The sequence below is a fragment of the Lasioglossum baleicum genome, chromosome 4 (assembly GCF_051020765.1).
Source record: "Lasioglossum baleicum chromosome 4, iyLasBale1, whole genome shotgun sequence".
In the NCBI taxonomy this organism is placed as follows: Eukaryota; Metazoa; Arthropoda; class Insecta; order Hymenoptera; family Halictidae; genus Lasioglossum; species Lasioglossum baleicum.
In genome coordinates, this window is record NC_134932.1 from 20,037,482 (window position 1) to 20,056,191 (window position 18,710).

Below are 18,710 nucleotides of genomic sequence, written 5' to 3' on the forward strand. Positions count from 1 at the left end.
ATTGTTGAGCGAAGTATTCTAAGTAGGGTGTCCCAATAATGTTGTACTTTTTTGAAAGGGATGATTCCTGAGGTCATTTCAAATAACCTTTTCCTTTTATTAGCGAAACACACAGACCAATCAGTGCGCGGTTACAGCGGACGGATTCGTGGTACTAGCATAGGCTGATCCGGAATCCGCCTGCTGTGGCCGCGCTCTGATTGGTCCGTGTGTTTCGCTGATAATACCTTATCTAAGTCACGGAGGACATTCATTCATCACAAAGGAAAAAGTAACTTGAAATAACATCGGGAATCGGCCATTTCGAGGAAGTATAACATTTTTGGGACACCCTATAGAGACTTAGATCCTTCAGTTTCCCTCAAATCAGACGTTAATTTCACTAACACGTTCCTATTTTGGTTCCAACAGGTACAGTTTATAATCCTAATGTTGCAAAACATTATTACAATGGTCCCATCCTGCCCAGTACCGAGGCTACCGGCCATCGTTTCGATCATCAATCTTTCCATCAACTTCATACTCTTCTATAATTTCTATAGGAAAAACTATCCGCCTGCTAAAAAAGTTAAGTAGAGCACATCGCAGACATCTGTAACCGAGAATGATATTAACTTAACTATTAGCTTTTATTTCTGAAAGAAATAATTCTCGAGAATTTCTCGAGAAATTTTATAATTGATTATTTTCCATTTCTCGAGAAATTTAAATCGAGGAATATTCTTATGAATATTTCCTACCAACAGTCAAAATATTTAATGTAGGTAAATATCTGTGTTACTTGTGATTATACGAAAAAATGTCAGAGGAGAAATTTACAGAGTTCAATAAGGTAAATATAATGGCAAAATAAACAAATTTTTCGGAAATCATATTTCGAAATTTCAAGGTCATCATTATTTTTATTTAAAGGAGGTCATATAATTATTCTATATTCCTATTCAGAAAAAAAGACAAATCCAACGATGTGCCATGTTCCATATAGTTAAGGTGAATTTTACAATTTTCAAAATTTTCAATTTATGTGCACGTCATCCTTTTATCCGATCGATCTCAAACTTTGCACAAATTTTTTTCTCACCTAAAGGAACAATACTGGATACTTGCGTGCATTTTATCACGATAAAAATTTTTCTCCAAGTATAGGTCCGTTCTAATGTACATATTGGACAGGAATAAACATTGAGTTAATATTTTTTGCGCTTTCGATAAATATTATCAACGATAGTCCAAATATCATGTTTTCCAATATTTTTTATTTGCTTAAAAATTCTCGAGAATTCTCGAGAAGAAATGAAAAATATTGAGAAATCAGGAATACTAGAACTAGACAATATTGTTTATTGCATTAGATGATTGTGAATGAATGCATTATAATGAATTAACTTAAAGGAATCAATATTATTAATTAATTAAATTATTATAATTAAAATTACTAATTAAATGAATCAATTATATAGTCACCACAGCGTTTTACAAGCCTGGTGGATTCTATTTTCGTAAAAACTTTTTCTTGACGAAAGGTTTTGAGTTCTGTGAAAAATCGTGCCCGAACTTTTGTAATTGTCCAATACAAATATTTGTGGAGTGCGTCACTTTATTGTATTGCGAACGATGCCTCGCATCTGTAAATTTAGTACGAATTGTTATTGGTGTTATTTTCTGTACAGTTGTAAATCTTGCTGATTTGGTCCGCGATTGCCTGTCGGACCGTTAGCCTTGCGAAATTAATAATTGTAGATCCCGGCTTACTTATGACGTTATAAGTAAATGCGTGTGTGCGGAACATAATGGAGTTAATGTAGCCAAAGGTCTATGTATTAGTTTGAATGATCTTCTTCGCGTTTCGTGTTTATTACGTCGCGTAGTTGCGAAACTATTTGACCACCAGCATAAACCGATCATCAGCTGTCCATATTTCAATGGACATTGGAATCGAAGTTGCCAACTAGCTGGGAATGATGTGTATTACGAGTAATGGACACATGCGACACAAACCGTGCCGCGATCAAATTCAATAATTCTATTAGACACCCGCAATTAACGTACTACTCGCAAATGTATTTTCGAGTGACTATCTAATTCGTAGTTTCCCAGCTGTCCATTTGATTGATCCTAGAAGCTATTTTAAGACTATCTTTAATTTATGTTTTTAATCCTTTGCAGTCGCAGCTATTTTACCTTAAAAATTAAACATTTCTGCCTACCTAGAATAATTCCAGTGTATATGATATTTTTTCATTTTATAGATATGAAATTATTATTATTATTATTATTATTATTATTATTATTATATTCGGAATTAATTAAATACCTCTCATACAATACCTAAATGTGTAGTAATTGATTAGATACCAATACATGTATATGTATAATAATCTAAACAATATTGTGAATAATGATTCAAAAATTTTTAGTGGTGTTCGTTTTACGGGGCATTTACATGCGTACCTACTAAGGGTGTGCGAGAACCCGAAATATCGGGAATCCGATGGTCAGGACGAGTCGAGAAGAGGTCGAGTCGGGTCGGGTCGGGTTCCCGAAAACGAGATTCCCGAAAAATTTCGAGATTCCCGAAAATTTCGAGAATATGACATAAGACACTCTTGAAAAGAATTCGTGATGGACAACATTCTTTCAATTTCGAAAACATCTAGAATAAAAAATCCGAAACTATGAATGTATTTATTAAACCGAATATAAATGATTACTGGGTTCTCGAAATTTTTCGGGAATCTCGAAAAAATTTCGTATTCCCGACCCGACCCGATATTTCGGGTTCTCGCACACCCCTAGTACCTACTAACTTTTTGTTTATTTACCATGACACAACATTCCCAATCATTTCTTTATTCAATAGTAGAGTAAGGTTGTTCAAGTCGTAGCACTGCTCAAGTCGTACCACTTGAATTTTGAACGCCCTACGGCGACAACAGTACATACAACGGCAACCAAATATACATCTGACAATGAGTCAACCAAGTTGCCTTACGTATTGTTGTCTACCATAAACCAGCCTCATTATAAATCCTGTCATGAAGTAAGTTTATTTCAATTTTCTTATAATTTTCTGCAGATGTTTGGTAGTTAATCTTGCAAGTAAATTATTGATAAAATTATGTTCCTTATTAAATATAAATTCAGTAGAATTTACATAATCGTTTGATCCAAACGAAATCGTATTAATTTTATTCAATGTTAGGTTACGTTTACTTTTTAAATTTAACTTGTGCCGTGTCTTAAGTCGTACGCATATGAGGTTTCAAAGTCGTACTACCTCGTCAATCGAAATAACGTCAACGCAGAATAAAGAAAACATAAAAAATGCGGAAAACAAAAGAAACGCAGTAATTAATAAAAAGGAATTGGCATTAAAAATTAAAAAGAAGAAAAGCGATTGGTTTTGTTTTATTTGTGGAGAAGATCGGGAGGAAAACATGATTCAATGCTTGAAATGCAAATCATGGGTGCACGACCTATGCGCTGGAGTTGACAAAAGAACAAAAAAATTTGTTGTGATGCTTGTACTAACTGAATACCTATGTGTCATGTAAACAGATTAATGAAAAATACGTTTTAATTATTATTCTTGCTTAATTGAATCCTTAGGTACGACTTAGGCTATAGGTGGTACGACTTAAGAAACCGGTTCCTTTAGTCGTACCGATGTAAGTTTTTAAAGATTTCGTTTATTTTACACGAAAGCATATAGATTTTCTAATTTCGTTATAATAAATAACAACAATATTAACACAAGTTTTGAATAACACATTCAATTTCTATTTATTTGATAAATCCTAAGTTTTATACGCTTTTTTTCTTAAGGGGTACGACTTTAGCAACCTTACCCTACATAGATAGCTCATGAGAGAGACTCGTTCGCTACCGTACTTGGTGACTGGCACGTGGTTCCCCCATTCGTAGTATCCACTAATTCAAATGCAGATGTACATATATGCATATTCTATGTTGATACCTAATCAAATGACGAACAATAGGTGGCAAGTGCTTCAGTTGTCCATAACCGAGGACTGGGGTTAAATGAAATTAGACTGTAGTTTGTTCAAAGTGTTGAGAGCGAAGATACCAATTGGATAAAATGGGGATCGCAGAACTTTTCGATTATTATTGGAACCAAAATCTTGGTATGTACTTAACTCTAATCTAAATAACATCAATTTTCAAAGTCTATCTACCTACTCGATCAAGTTTACTGACTTTGAAAGTAACAGCACCTCTATATTTTGTGTGTAATAATTTTACCAAACAAACATTACTAACATTATTGTTAAATGTATTCATAAATTGATATGTTACAGTTATTAAAGTCTTAACATTTTTTAATGAATTCATCGCTTAGCCCTTTGCAGTCGGAGCTATTTTAACTCGAAAATTGAACATTTTTTTCATTTTATGGATATGAAATTGATATAATACCTCATAGAATACTTAAATGTTTAGTAATTGGTTATATACCAACATGTCAACACACTATGTTGCATTATGATACAGCAATTGTTAGTGGTACCTCAGAATCACCACTCGAGTGCTAAGGGTTAATTTCTGATAGCCTGCGGAAATGAGACAACAAAATGTCCAATTTTCTTTTCCAACATGTAATCGAAGAGAAGTGTCAAGAAACAATGAAATTGATAATCTATAGTTTCAGTAGGAATGTCAGTGACTGTTAACCGGCTTATAACGAGATAATTCTCCACGAGAAAGCTAATTTACAGTTCAAATGTTAGCTTAAAAGGGAAACAGTGTTCTAAGAAACTGAATAACGATGAGGAAAGTTTGCGATACGGCGCGCAAAGACCGTTTATCTTCTGTTTCGTAGTTCTGCGATCGTATTTGATTGGTAAACGTAATCGCTCGTTATTCCAGACCCAAGGACTCAGGACCTGCCATTGATATCATCGAACTATCTCTTACCATCAATCCTAATCGCGTATCTGTACATTGTTCTGAAATGGGGACCGAATTACATGAAGGATAAACAACCGTACAACTTGAAGACTTTCATCAAAGTCTACAATGTCGTCCAAATTTTCATAAATGCATACATAGTCACACGGTTATTCGTACTGGGAACGTTGAAGGATCCAACAAAATTCTGCTATGTCCCAGAGTATTTGTTCGAGCCCGTCTTAGTACAGGTATGTGATAGAGTTCTCTCGGCAATAATCAACTAATATTTAAAAATGACTAACTAGTCTTTTAGAATGTTAGTCATAGCAAAATAGTCATTAGTCAAAACTTTTTGATTAGTTAGTGATAACTAAATGGCAAATAGTTAGTCACAGCTCTAAGTTGGCGATTGCTTATTAATGAATTAGTAGTTGATGATCAGTTATCAATCTTTAGTCATCAGTAGACTGCGGATTTTATGCATTTATGACAAAAATGTGTAAGCACAATTTAAAGCAGTGGACATATTAAAAAGATTTAAAGACAGCAGCGTATTGGTTTCAGCTTGATCAGATAATGAAAAGAAGAAAGAAATTTTTATTTCACACCTGTGTCTTGCAAACAATGCAAACAGTTTTTATTTTGCATAAAGATCCGCAGTCTAGTCATCAGTCACTATTGTGCGATTACATACATTAATATTATTAATTAGTTATCACTAACTATTCAAAAAGTTTTAACTAATAACTATTTTGCTATGACTAACATTCACAAAGACTATTAGTCATTTTTAAACATTAGTTGATTATTGCCCAACTCTGGTATGTGAAAACCATTACAGTAATGCCTCGATAGATGTGAAACAGATGTGCACAATATTTGCGAAAACTCTTTTGTTTTTAACTACTATATGTTTTTACGAAGATTACTTATTTAATTGACGGTAACAAGTTTTATAAATTACAAATATGCACTAAATTATGTGATATTGGTAAAAGTTTCATAAGAAAAACTAAACACAGAAACGTTTTGTCATTCGATTAGTATTATTTTTCCGATGTAATATTAAAAATAGTAAAATATCAAGAAATAATGATCTTACACAATATAAGTGATCGAGTTTCCCGGTCCGAAGTATAATACATATGTATTCGCATAGTGAATCTGATTAACCTCTGATCGAGATTTAATAAACCCCAAGCTAGTTATAAACAATCATGACATTGTCATTATAATCATGTGAATTTGGCACCTTTCATTGTTGAGTGTATGCGCACAGTGGGGTTTTGATTTGCATTTAAATTTTATTTTGCTTACAGCAATTATAAAGGCAATTTTCAGTTACACGTGATGGTGATTCTGACATGATTCTGATTTTAATGTTAGACTCATTCATTCCCACAGATAGCGTACACAATTTGGATGGCATGGATGTCAAGGCTCATCGACCTGATTGAGACAGTGATATTTGTGCTCAGGAGAAAGGAAAGACAGGTCTCCTTCTTGCATGTGTACCATCATTTATCGGTCCTGACGGTAGGGTGGTATGTAACAAAATTCTATGCAATCCAGATGGCTGCGTTTCCAGTTCTGGTGAACTGCATCGTTCACGTTATCATGTATACTTACTACTACTTCAGTTCTTTTGGCGATAAAACGCCGAAAATACTGAAGAAGCTGAAACCGTTCATCACAATAATGCAAATGGTAAGTGAAAGTTGGCGTCAATTATTTGGTCAATGTTTGTAGATAGTTTGAATTCATTTAGGTTTAAAGAAACTAGAGTTATTTCATAATATGACACATATATTATGACTAATATTAGTCATGTGGTCGTGTATGTGTTAATCCCTCTTGAATCGCGTGATTCATAAGTTTAGATAATACATTTTTATCTCTGTCACAATAGGTGCAATTTGTCATCCTGGTGATACACTGTCTTGTGCCACATCTTCCATCGTGTCATGTACCAACGACTCCAGCGAATGTAAACATTGCCAATATGATCATACTGTTCGCACTTTTCTATAACTTTTACCAGAAGACCTACAAGGCTGAGAAAAAGCAAAAGAATTGAAATGTACTGGGTTCGAAATTATTAGAGGAGAAGGTCTGAATATAAGCTAGTTGAAATGCTGCAACTTCGATTTACAAATTAAAAAAGACGAGGACAGAAAATCGTGATTCGCCTTCATTTTGTTTACGTTCTGTTGTGCAGAACGTGTGATTTTGCTTATTTCGCCAATCTAAAAGATTATTCAGATAAGTTTATTTTATTTTCTTAACAATATTTTGTAGTGACTTTTGTAATTATGTATTCGAATATTTATATGAAAGTTTTTCAAGAGTTATTTTCTGATTATCCAAGACCCTATGATTTATCTGCAATTATCTGCTAACCAGACTTCGAATATGTTTTAGTATTCCTTCGTAACTAGAACATCAGGAAATGAATATACGTAATGTATGCAAAGTGATGACGCTAATAGAAGAATACAATGAGATTACAATATTCAAGACAATAGGTAACGTCAACGTAGCATACTTCATTAACACTTCATTAACAAGCGCGTCACTATCGACAGCAATTAGAATAGAATGCAGCAATGTACATAAGTACAGTGACTCGAATTAATATTCGGACGCTCTAAAAAAGACGATAATTTTTTTAATATTGTACTGTACGATTTGAACTTTTTTGGGAAGCCAGAGCAATTAGTTTACTACAGGATGTGAAAAGAAATTTTTTCAAAAATTGCAATTGATCGGAATTGTAGAAAAAATACTAAAAGTTGCATTTAACAACTATTTTATGTGAGCCTATATTGAAAATTTAAAAAATACGTTTTGTAAATTTGTCTTAATTATATGCACTGTGAAAATTTCATCGAAATCGGTTGATGCGGAAAAAACCACTGGCCTTAGATTTATTGCAGTTAGAGACCATTTTTACCATTTTTAAACGTTTGTAGCTCATTGCAACGTTGACCCATTTTGACGAAATTTTCAGAATATGTTTAATTGACACAGATTTTTACAAAACGTGTTTTTTAAATTTTCGATATGGGCCCACATAAAAAAGTTGTGAAATGCAACTTTTAGTATTTTTTTGTACAATTCCGATCAATTGCAATTTTTGAGAAAATTTCTTTTCACACATCCTGTATTAAACTAATTGCTCTAGGTTCCCAAAAAAGTTCAAATAGTACAGTACAATATTAAAAAAAGTTGTCGTCTTTTCTAGAGCGTCCGAATATTAATTCGAGGCACACTGTACTTCTACGTGGCCCATAAATGTAAGTATCAATGACTATATCGCACAGTGCTCTGAACCGTATTTCCATTTTAAAAAATGAAAAAAATTTTTTTTGGTATCGTATGAGTCCCATTTTACCATTCAACATTGTCCTCAAAACATTTAATGTATCTTTGAAAACAACAAAGATATTTGAGGTGATAACGTTAAGTGACTCACGCTGTATATAAAATAAAAGTAATTGTAATCACTTTTCCGCGGTAGGAACATAATTTAGACCACTGTGCCTCGTTTCGAGTAACTTACAAAAAGTTTTTACTTACATTTGATGTGATACCTGATTTTCGCGAATAGCAGATGTCGATAAGTTACTCACCTGAAACAGAAAAACATTCATCAATATAATCAGTAAGTTTCAAGCAAGTTAGACGCGAACGAGCAATGAACTTTTAGAACTCTGGTTATATATATTTCGTCGGAAAATACAAATATTTTTTGAGGAACGTTTCCCCGGTCTCGTTAGCGGTTCTTGAAATTTCTCAAAGCTTGAGATGCTTTGATGGACAGTCAGCAACAAACTAAAATAGTTAAAATATTTCGTAATTAAAAGTTAAAATTAAAATAGCTCCGAATGGAAGAGTTAAAAATACTTCGAAGTTTTGCAGTTGAAAGTAGCGCTTCATTTTTCTGCGAATCCGTCGCGTCGAATCTTTCGCGCTCATTTGATGTTACCTGTGCAAGATGCTAAAGCGTTTGACAATTACTTCTCGCAGTACAATTTGCTTCCCTCTGCAACTGTATCCCATTGTCGGTCGCGTAAAAACCGTCAAAGACAATTGCATCAGGAAACGTTTGAAAGAATGATAAAGCGAAGGGAGAGGAACGAAAGAAAATAGTGGAATTAACGAGCACACGAATTGTTGCGACGAGTATTTCCATGTTTTTAATTAATGCCAGGATTTAAAGCGTGAGTAACTGAACAATAGCCGGATGATCCCAGCGGAATTGAATCTCCGGTGCGTGGCAACATCAAATGGATGATACAGTCTTTGGCGGAACCGTTCAATTCATCATCTTTCATTTCCACTGAGAGATTAATTATGGCCGCCGAGGCGCGATCGGGTTTCAGTGTGTAGCCTTAAGAGATTAGGTTTCAGTGTGTATACTTAAAAGATTGAGTTTCAAAGTGCAACTACGAAAGATAAAGTTCCGATGTATATTAAATCCGAGGCTCTCCGTCGCGTCGCTCGAACGATGACAAAATCGGTTTACCAGCAGGAAATGTGCGAAATTCGCCCATATATCTCATTACTTGCATCAAACAAACTATTCTACTCTGAAAGCTGTCCGAGCGGCTGCGAAATAAGATATTTTAATGGTCGCACAGTAAAATCCTTTCAACCCGAGATCCTTTTCATCATAGGCTCCTTTGATCGCGGAAGATTGTGGAAATTGATCTCGATTTACGCTCGTCGCCGCGCAAAGGATAAAAATATTAAATTTCGTCGATAAAACATTAACGACCCTGATAGCTTCGAGCGCTTCCTTTAGAAGGCATCTAAATTCGATTGCACATAATTTGTTGCGCCTCTAGACGTAAACGCGCGACGGCTTTGTATGCACAAAAGTCTACTATCCGATATTTCTGTTTAAACGATCGATGCAAACGCGCGAAAGTGTTTATTGACTTTATTATCCGGTTCGGTTTTGCGCTAGAAAAATTCGTCGAGTATAATATTAAGTGTATGAATTACTTCGTGACCTAGTCTTTACCTTATCATTCATTTGCAAAAAATTAAAACATATTCAAACAATCCCCATCATTATACATTCCAAAACTCACAGAGTTTACACAGAGGTTACAAAGTTTTCCGAACAAATCACCCTTCTAGATTTTTTCGTCGATTGAAGCGTTTACATTGGGAGGGACATCTTCAATTTTCCAAGTGTGCCAGTGACAAGGTTCTTCCCAGAAACGAATCATCAGCATTAGTCAATCGATAATTACCAGGGAAGAAAACGTAGCCAGCGCCAGCGCCATTTCGCTTTAGGTGCCATTAGACCCTGAGAATCCTTATTCGGTTGCCTTACAGAAACGCGACGGGTTAGTACGCGCGTCCGATCAGCCAGGATGATAAAAGTTAAGTCGAACGAACCGATTCCCACGGTGCCATCCATGTAGCATTGGATCCGCGGACTACCGCAGCCACCGGAAACTCGAAATCGTCGGCCGACCCGGACCGCGCCGCTGGTCTAGATCGTCGAAACCATCCTGACAATGGAAATATCTTCGCTTACCGCGCAGTTCTTTCTTGAAATTATTTTCAATGATCCCCGGCGAATGACCAGCGTTTTATCAACCGGCCCGAAAGTTTACCGGCGGACGAATATCTCCGAACTTCTAGTAAACGAACAAATTTTTTTCGAGTCGTGAATGCTCGTTTGCAATCGTTAATCCTGCGACATTGAAGCGACAGACTTCAATTACCTGGATTGAAAAATCTTCTGACTAATTTGCTGTTGATATTACGTCAATCGGAAAGTTCCCTCCGTCTTTTTACAAAAAGTAGAGCTTTATTTAAGAAACTAAATGAAACAGTACATTAATCAAAATATTGTCCATCGTTGGCGATGACTTTTCCCCACCTTTGGGGCAGCAAGCGAATTCCGCGACGAAAGAATGATTTATCTTTAGAGGTCATCCGGTCAGAGATCCGTTTTTCGACATCTTCGTACGAATTAAATTGTTCCTCAGCAAGTGCGTGTGCCATCGACCGAAACAAGTGATAGTCAGAAGAGGCACAGTCTGGCCAATAAGGTAGACGTAGGGTAGCACTTCCCAGCGAAGTGCTTCTAACGTTTCTTTGACAACGTTTGTGACGTTCCGCGAGCAGAGGTTTGCAGATGGTTTTTCGCTTTTCAATGTCTCTTGGCTTGAGTTCATATGGGACCTACTTTCCTTCCTTGTAGACCTTCCCCAAGGCTTTTAAACGAAATGACAGATTAAACACAATTTAATGCTTCTGCAATTTGTTTTTGCGTTTGACATGGATCTTCATCCACCAATGCCTGCAATTCTCCGTCTTCGAATACTCGTAGCCGTCCAGAACGCTCTTTGCCCTCCACAGTGAAATCACCATTTTTAAAGTGTCGAAACTACTCTCTACATGTTTTATCGCGAACAGCATTATCGCCATAAACGTCTACAATCATTCGATGAACTTCAGCTGCAGTTTTCTACCAATTGAAGCAAAAGATTAACACTTCGCGCAAATGACGCTTATTCGGCTCAAATTCCGACATTTTCAATGTAGAAAAAAACGATGTTATTGATGCAAGAATATATTGTTATGTATTGAATTTTATTGAAAGATGTCCAAACTAAAAAGTTAACCTTACTTTAGACGTTATAGTTAACGACAGTTCGAACTACGGCTACTCGACGCTAAACGGACGGAACTTTCCGATTACCTAATAGTTTAAATCTCCCCTTTTTGCATCCCCCGTGGATCATTGCAGTACCGCAGTGTTGTAGGATCACAGTTCGCCACTACAAGAGCATTCTGAATTATAATTTTCTGACCGATAATCATGAATTCTTGAATTTTCATATTTCGAGTTTACCACTGTACGACTGCGGCTGAAAAGACTTTGAACGGATCTAGACAGATCATGATCGAAAGTTCTGCCCCGCTTTCATCCAAGCGATGGCAATTTGAGATCGTTCGAGTCGCACAATTATCGCGGCGCGACAATTGACGTTATATCGAAGAAAACAATCGGCATTCATCGGCGGGGAATAATCGTGCGATAATTCGGAGCGCGAAAAGCACGAGACACAAAAGCCTTTTACAGGCATACTAACGAACGCGTCCCCCGTATTTTCGGTGCCGTGTGGGCTTTAAAAGTCCATTATCTAACAGTGTTCGTTTCGCGGTCGTCGGTCCAGCCACTCGGATTGCCGACAATTCGCAATGGCGAAAAAAAAGAGAAACGGGGAAAAAAAAGAAAAAATTTTCGCCCAGCATCCAGCGACGATGGAAACTCATATTTTTTGCCAAATTGCGGCGAGTAACTATTCGGCGAGGCTCCGACGGAAAAAAAATATAACGAGTAAACTTTTCGTTGGCTTCCCCCGCGAGCGTTTTCCAGCTGTTTTCCCGCGTTCGGGAAATTCCTAATAACTGCTCCGGCAAAATCTATTAGGGAACGAAACAACATGGTTCCCGAATACCATTCCGCGCGGCGTGCTTTCAGACTTTTTCCCTTCTTTTTCAAAGAAATGAGTGGCTATTTCTCGAGAGAGCACGCGGAAGCGCAAATAAATATTTCCGATGGCTTTACCGATTCCTCTGTTCGCAGTCGCGTAAATGAATACGAGAACGATTGTGGAGAGAGGATTCTCGTTTTGTTTTCGAGATCTCGTTAAGTTAAGTGTGGCGTGTAATATTTATTTCATTTAATTATTTTTCGTTGACAATGTACACCAGAATTGATTCTTTACTTGACTATTTACGAACACTTGCAATGGATTCCAATCCCCAAAGTACTTTTCATCATTTTTTATGCATTAAGTTCATCCTACACACGATTAATAAATCGTTAATACAGTGGTTGACAAATTCGAATTCAAAGGAAAGGTATGAATGATTAATCATGAACGCCACGAATTAATTTGTACACGATTCATAGCGTTAGACTCGTATTTCTGTACACACAGAATAAGAAATACTGAATATTGATTATGATAATTAATTTAATTATTTATTTATTGATGCCATAAACCTAGTTTATTGATTACGATAATTGTAGAAATCCATAGGTTTATCAGCAAATCGTGAAAACTGCGTTAATATAATGCGCATAAAATACATAGAACGTTGAAGAGTGCTGTAACGTACAGACTTGTTTGTAATTTCAGGAAAGAAATTAAATTTTATTTCAGTTTATAAACATTGCACACGGACATAAAGAGTTTTTTTTATTCCAATCTCTGGTTTAAATAATGTGTATGAATTTGGAGGAAAATAAGAGAAATACCGATGTTACAGTGAGCAGAGGAATTACGCGACGGAACGTTCATAAACAGAGTGGAGCAGCCATTACCATCGAGAGATCGACATAAGCGTTTTAAACAAGTATACCTGCACTGCTTTTGTTCCCCGTGAGCTGTTATATCGTCACTTTACACTGCGCCTGCCGCGACTATTGTTCTTCCTATGAAACACCGGTTGACATACTTGGCTATGTCGACGGTTCTCTCCTGAACAATACAAAATAGCAAACTAATATCTATCTACTCCCGTCATTAAAGGAAACAACCTTCTCTGTTATTCAATTCGTTTTCGCGAATGTGGGAAAACTGCCAAATCGAAATACTGTTTTCAGGCCACTGGTATCGATTAATAAATCCGCGAATCTGCATAGTCTTCTATGTATGTACCATGCAACGCTATTGTAAATAATGTCAACGTGGCGTATATGTTGTACCGATAACTTGTGTAAACTGTATACACGTCAGACAAAACATCTGAGTCACTAGGACCAAACTACTAAACAATCCTTTTCTCTCTTCCACGTACTTCTTTCTACAGCACTCTTTTCCCACTCCCTTTCACATTTTCTTCTCCAAAACAAGTTATACATACAGTGGATATAAAAAATATTCGTACGCCCGTTAAAATAGGATAACTTTTTTATAATTGTATCTAACGACCTGATTTTTTATAACCACTTAGAAGCATTGGTTTGCGAAATGATATGGAAAGATTTCCTAAAAATTATCATTTACAAGGTTACATGCAAAAATAAAAAAGGAATTTTCTAAAACTTTTTTATTTGGGCCCTTAAAGAAAATTTAAAATATATATTTTGTAGATTTATAGTATGATAGTGTCACACATGCTCAACATTTCATCGAAATCGATTAACATACACGCGAGATACAAGCGGTTAGAATGGTGAAAATCATAGTTTTACACGACTTTTGATCAGTTTCGTTTTTTCATAATAAGCAATATCATTTTTTCAGAAAATTAAAATACTTTAACAAATAAGATCGGAACTGGAAAATTTAAATTTAATTACAGTGGAAAACATATTAATTCTTCTGCATTATACAAATCCTAATGAAATTCAGTTTATTCAAACATACCATTATAAAAATGTCCGGCGTGTGTCCGACGTGTCAATTACATAACAAGTAAAAATTTTACACGGAGTTTTAAAGGTCTGTTTTCAAGAGACCAAACAGAAAATTTGTTGCGGAAATGTAAAAGGTTAAACATCGAATGAAATTATGATTGGATGGTGACACGGTGGACCCAGGTCATTTGTAGCAGGGCGCCGGCAAACAACGAGCTCGCTTAAGAAACAAAGAACGAAAAAGTTGCGGAGCACGGCTGATACAAAGAGACATTTTTCTTTCGGGATGGTAGAGGCGGCGCGCGATAAGGCGCGGAATTACCACGATGTAGTAAAGACCAGCACCATTGTTAGGAGACGTCATACTCTCGGAAAGAACTCGATTACTCCTGCACCGCCAGTCGGCTTGATGAAATATAGCGGGACGCGCTTTTATGGTAATAATAAGGACACCGATTCCCCGTGCCCCTCCCTATTTGTATGAAACTTTTGCGAGCTTGATTTACGAAACAAGGAGAAACTGTTTTGCTGCGGCGGCTGCTCGAGCGAAACAGTACGAGACAATGGAATGTAATCCCCGCAATTTTACCGATAGTCTAACAAAAATGTTTCAGACGTGAGATAATCAGTTTTCAATGGTATACAAACTGCATCGTTAGACATTTCAAAAAATGTATCGTTTCAATGCATAATCAGGTTGCTTTCACTTTCCTAAATGTCGCTATTTTCCCTTTGTCAGTAGCTAGTATGATCAGTCCACATGGAGTTCCCAATATGGCACTACCAAGGGTTTCCTAATATGGCTATAGCTATTGACATTCTTGATGTGAGTACCGAATATGGCACTAGGTGTCATGTTAGCGACTCAAGGTGTACCATATTAAGAACTCCTTTCGCTGGAACCTGCAAATGACACACTACAAAAAAAATATTTTTCCGAAGCTGTATTAATTTTTGAACAAACCTGACCCTAGAATCTTATAGGGAGGAAATGCATCTACAACTGATAATTTTTTGGACGAAAAAGAGCATTCTAAAATAATCAAAAAATGACCAACAAAAAGTGGTTCATATTTGGGCACTTCACCCTATGGCAACGTTAATATGTGACGAGAATTACTATCACTATTATCATGAACGTTAGCAGTATGTTCTTACAAGACTCCAGGCGAACAGTTATTCGCACTTGTACGATACGATCCAGTTACACCGGTCCTTATTTACAGAGGCTTCCCGCCTCGTGTTACATTTCGCAGTTTTCGCCACGAGGAAGCTAAAATAACAAGAAAAACAACCGCCGCAAAATAGTTGCAGCTTCCGGTAGAACTAACTCGCGATTCAATTGAAAATTTTGCGGCCGGTAAAGTCACCCTTAGAAATTACTCCCGTTAATGACTAATTGCTGTTACGTTTCTCACACGTCCGCCAGGTGAGTGAAACTTCTGCGCGGTTTCGGAGTCGCCTGACAGTGTACGCTAATTATAAATACAACGATAGGTGGACGTGTACATGTTTTGAACGGTGGAGCCAGTTTAAACACTGGGAATGAGCTAAATTTCATCTGTCAAATAGACATCATCGATCGAATTTTGAGCTCGCATCAACATTCTCTATCGATAGTGTGCGATCATAGCAATTTTCGAAGGAACATCATATCGGAGCTGTTTTGACAATATTCAAAATTATAATAATACTAGCTGCTCGTGGCGTGCCTGCGGCACGACGTCGTAACCAGGCCCTCCGGGCAGGCAGCGCACAGTGGACAGTTTCGATAAAATCTCGCTTGTACGCAATTTTCTGAGTTATTTTCTCTACGTAAACGATTTCTGTTTTTTTATTCATATCCTCGTGTCTCTCCCCCCTCCCCCTCTCTCCCACTCTCTCCCTCGCTCTCTCCCTATCCCAATGAGAATCTCAAATTGAATATAGGTCAAATATATAAGTCAAAAGATATGAGTCGTCTTTGGTCACTAATGATGTCACAACTTTTGAACGAATTGACTTTTTCGAATGCGGTGTGCTCTAAAACCTTCTCGAAGAAATGACGCGTCTAATGCTTCAAACCCCAGCTTTCTACGTTCAGCCGTTCTCAATTGATGCCGTCACAAACAGACAGACAGACAGACAGACGGACACGATTTTATTATATGTATATAGAGATACAAGATGGAGTGTTATATAAACAGGTCACTTGAATAAAGGGGCCTATTCACGATCAAGCATATTGCGCAACAATGTCTATTGCGCAGCATGATCGATCGTGAATGATAGTGATTGACTAAGGGTGGATTTATAGTGGAGCAGCGAGGTGAGCTGTGCGGTGAAAAAAAAACAAAGAAAATACATATGTACTTTTTCATTAGTATGTGTCGAAATGTTGTCACGAATGTTGGTTTGTTTTCACCGCGCCGCTATCATCGATGCTCGCCGCTCCACTATAACTGCACCCTAAGGGTGCACTAAAGAAAAAGTACATATGTATTTTCTTTGTTTTTCCTTCTTTTTCGCCGCACAGCTTACCTCGCTGCTCCACTATAACTTTACACTAATTAATACAATGTGGATTTGCGTAACACCATGCTACACAGTAATTGTTGCGCAATATGCTTGATCGTGAATAGGCCCCTTAACTCGCTTGCTTTTGAAGATAGCATTTAGAAGAATAACATTTGTGGAGACAGATAAGCGTACAATGTGACTGAATGTTTGTTTATGTTCTGTGACCATTATCAATAATTACAAGAGCGGTATGCCAACAACCAGAGAAGACACAAAAGTATTTGAATCACAACAAAATTTCTGTATGCTAACTTTCGCTACAGTATTGTACGATAATTGCAAATATCCAGTTCCTCTGACTTCTTTAGAACATTTGAATGTTTTAGTCTTAATATACTTAAAGGAATCTGAGAAAATTCACACAGAACTTTCGAAGGGTCCTAGCATGATGCTTCGTAATCCGAGCAAACATTGTACCACTCGAATTGACGAATCGAACGACGAGTTGCGTCCGTCGCATATTTTTTTACGGTCCATTCATGCGTAACTTACGGAAAGCATTTGAAATATAGCGGCGATTACCTTCTGCGCCGTGCGACCGATCAAATGTATGGAAATTAATGAATTCGCACATGCAAAAACTTGGCTGGGTAAAGCGCAGCGTGTTGTCGTCGCGTTCAAATTAAACATCGATTTCACAGGACGATTGTTGTCAAACAGCAATGGAAATAATTCCGGATGATTTCTCTTTGTGCGGCGACGATTGTGATGAAAAAGCGGTCGCCCTGACGACGAGAACAATAGGAAAACACCCCCGGTCGCTCGATATGACAGAGACACGGCGAGGCGCGGCAGGGAAACTGACTAATGTAAGATTTTCCTGGTGGGAACGCTATCGATAGCCTGGGATAGATATATGAACGACCTTAAACCTCTCTCAACAATTCACTCTACTGGCTCAGAACGAGAAACTGTTCGCGGAGGAGGACTGAGTGGAAAGAAAATACGACGGCGCAAGATGGCCCTGCGAAATGATTTAAAACCCTTTTCGCCCCCGATTCCACCGGCGACCGCTTTTCTCTATCGGGCACCCTTCGCTTCCACGTTCATCGGATTTTTATGACGAGCGGCGCGCGTGTCAACTCGTCGATATTCATACCGAACCGTACACTTTGCGGATAAAATATAATGGCGTCTCAGTATTGATGGTACAATCCTTGTAGGGGATGATTCTACGTGGGAAAATAAGTCGAAAATACGCAATCAATTTTTTTCATTCGAAGCTGTGTTTTGTCCATGTATTTCCAATCAAATTTGGAAATCCGCCAAGTTCGCATTTCCAGCATTCGGAGGAAGTAGAACGGACGTGTCGGACGAATTCTAAAAAATAAAATAGAATTACTACTTTCTCTTACTATTTTCATTTAAACTCGCGTGCCAGCTTTAATTGCAAGAAAGTTCAAACAACTCTTCATGTATCTTTGATTGGAAAGCACATCATATTTCGCAGCAGAGTAGCGTATACAGAAATCGATGTTGGATCGGGTTAGAGTGTATACCGGTTCAGTGGCCCTTTAGAGGCAAGTATAGGAGCTGCTACCACAAAGGTATCCATGGTTGGCGTTGGTCAGCAAGGTTTGGGTAGTTACCAAGGCTGTGGAGGTGACCTAAGAGGCCAGGAAGAGTGGTCAAAGGTGGCCAAAGCAGCCAGAGAATTTCCCCCAAGTCTGAAGCTTGTAGAAAGAATGACAATTAAGCGGTAACGAGGTTCTATAGTTTGACCGCCAGGGAACCTGAGGCCAATGTCCCTAACAATCAGCCGACGAAGCGAAATATCTAAAGAAGAATCGTGTTCGATTGAACGTTGTCTTTATCCTAGATTTTAGTATTAACAGCGACG

The 18,710-nt window shown here is 37.3% G+C and overlaps 3 protein-coding genes across 11 annotated transcripts in view; 2 read left to right on the forward strand and 1 right to left on the reverse strand.

Annotated features, from left to right (window-relative positions):
• Positions 1-870, forward strand: part of LOC143208051 (very long chain fatty acid elongase 1-like) — a 3,289-nt gene extending 2,419 nt beyond the window's left edge. Inside the window, exon 4 of the mRNA XM_076422103.1 lies at positions 412-870. Within this exon, the coding sequence (XP_076278218.1) occupies positions 412-576 (165 nt within the window). The 3' untranslated portion in view covers positions 577-870. The remainder of the gene's footprint in view (positions 1-411) is intronic.
• LOC143208047 (disks large 1 tumor suppressor protein-like) overlaps positions 1-18,710 on the reverse strand; it is a 428,128-nt gene that overhangs the window by 182,476 nt on the left and 226,942 nt on the right. For 4 of the 9 annotated variants that reach the window (XR_013008819.1, XR_013008820.1, XM_076422097.1 and 1 more), the window contains one exon: positions 8,479-8,543. The exons of 4 other annotated variants lie outside the window; for them this stretch is intronic. Coding sequence is in view for 1 of the 5 variants with exons in the window: in XM_076422097.1 (XP_076278212.1) it covers positions 8,536-8,543 (8 nt within the window). In the remaining 4 variants the exon portion in view is untranslated. Of the gene's footprint in view, positions 8,544-18,710 lie in introns of all 9 variants that reach the window. One more of the 9 variants, XR_013008823.1, reaches the window with a different exon arrangement.
• On the forward strand, positions 3,988-6,988 carry LOC143208050 (very long chain fatty acid elongase 4-like). The gene is made up of 4 exons (XM_076422102.1): positions 3,988-4,145; positions 4,888-5,159; positions 6,316-6,618; positions 6,821-6,988. The coding sequence occupies exons 1-4, from the start codon at positions 4,100-4,102 to the stop codon at positions 6,986-6,988; spliced, it is 789 nt and encodes a 262-aa protein (XP_076278217.1). The 5' UTR covers positions 3,988-4,099.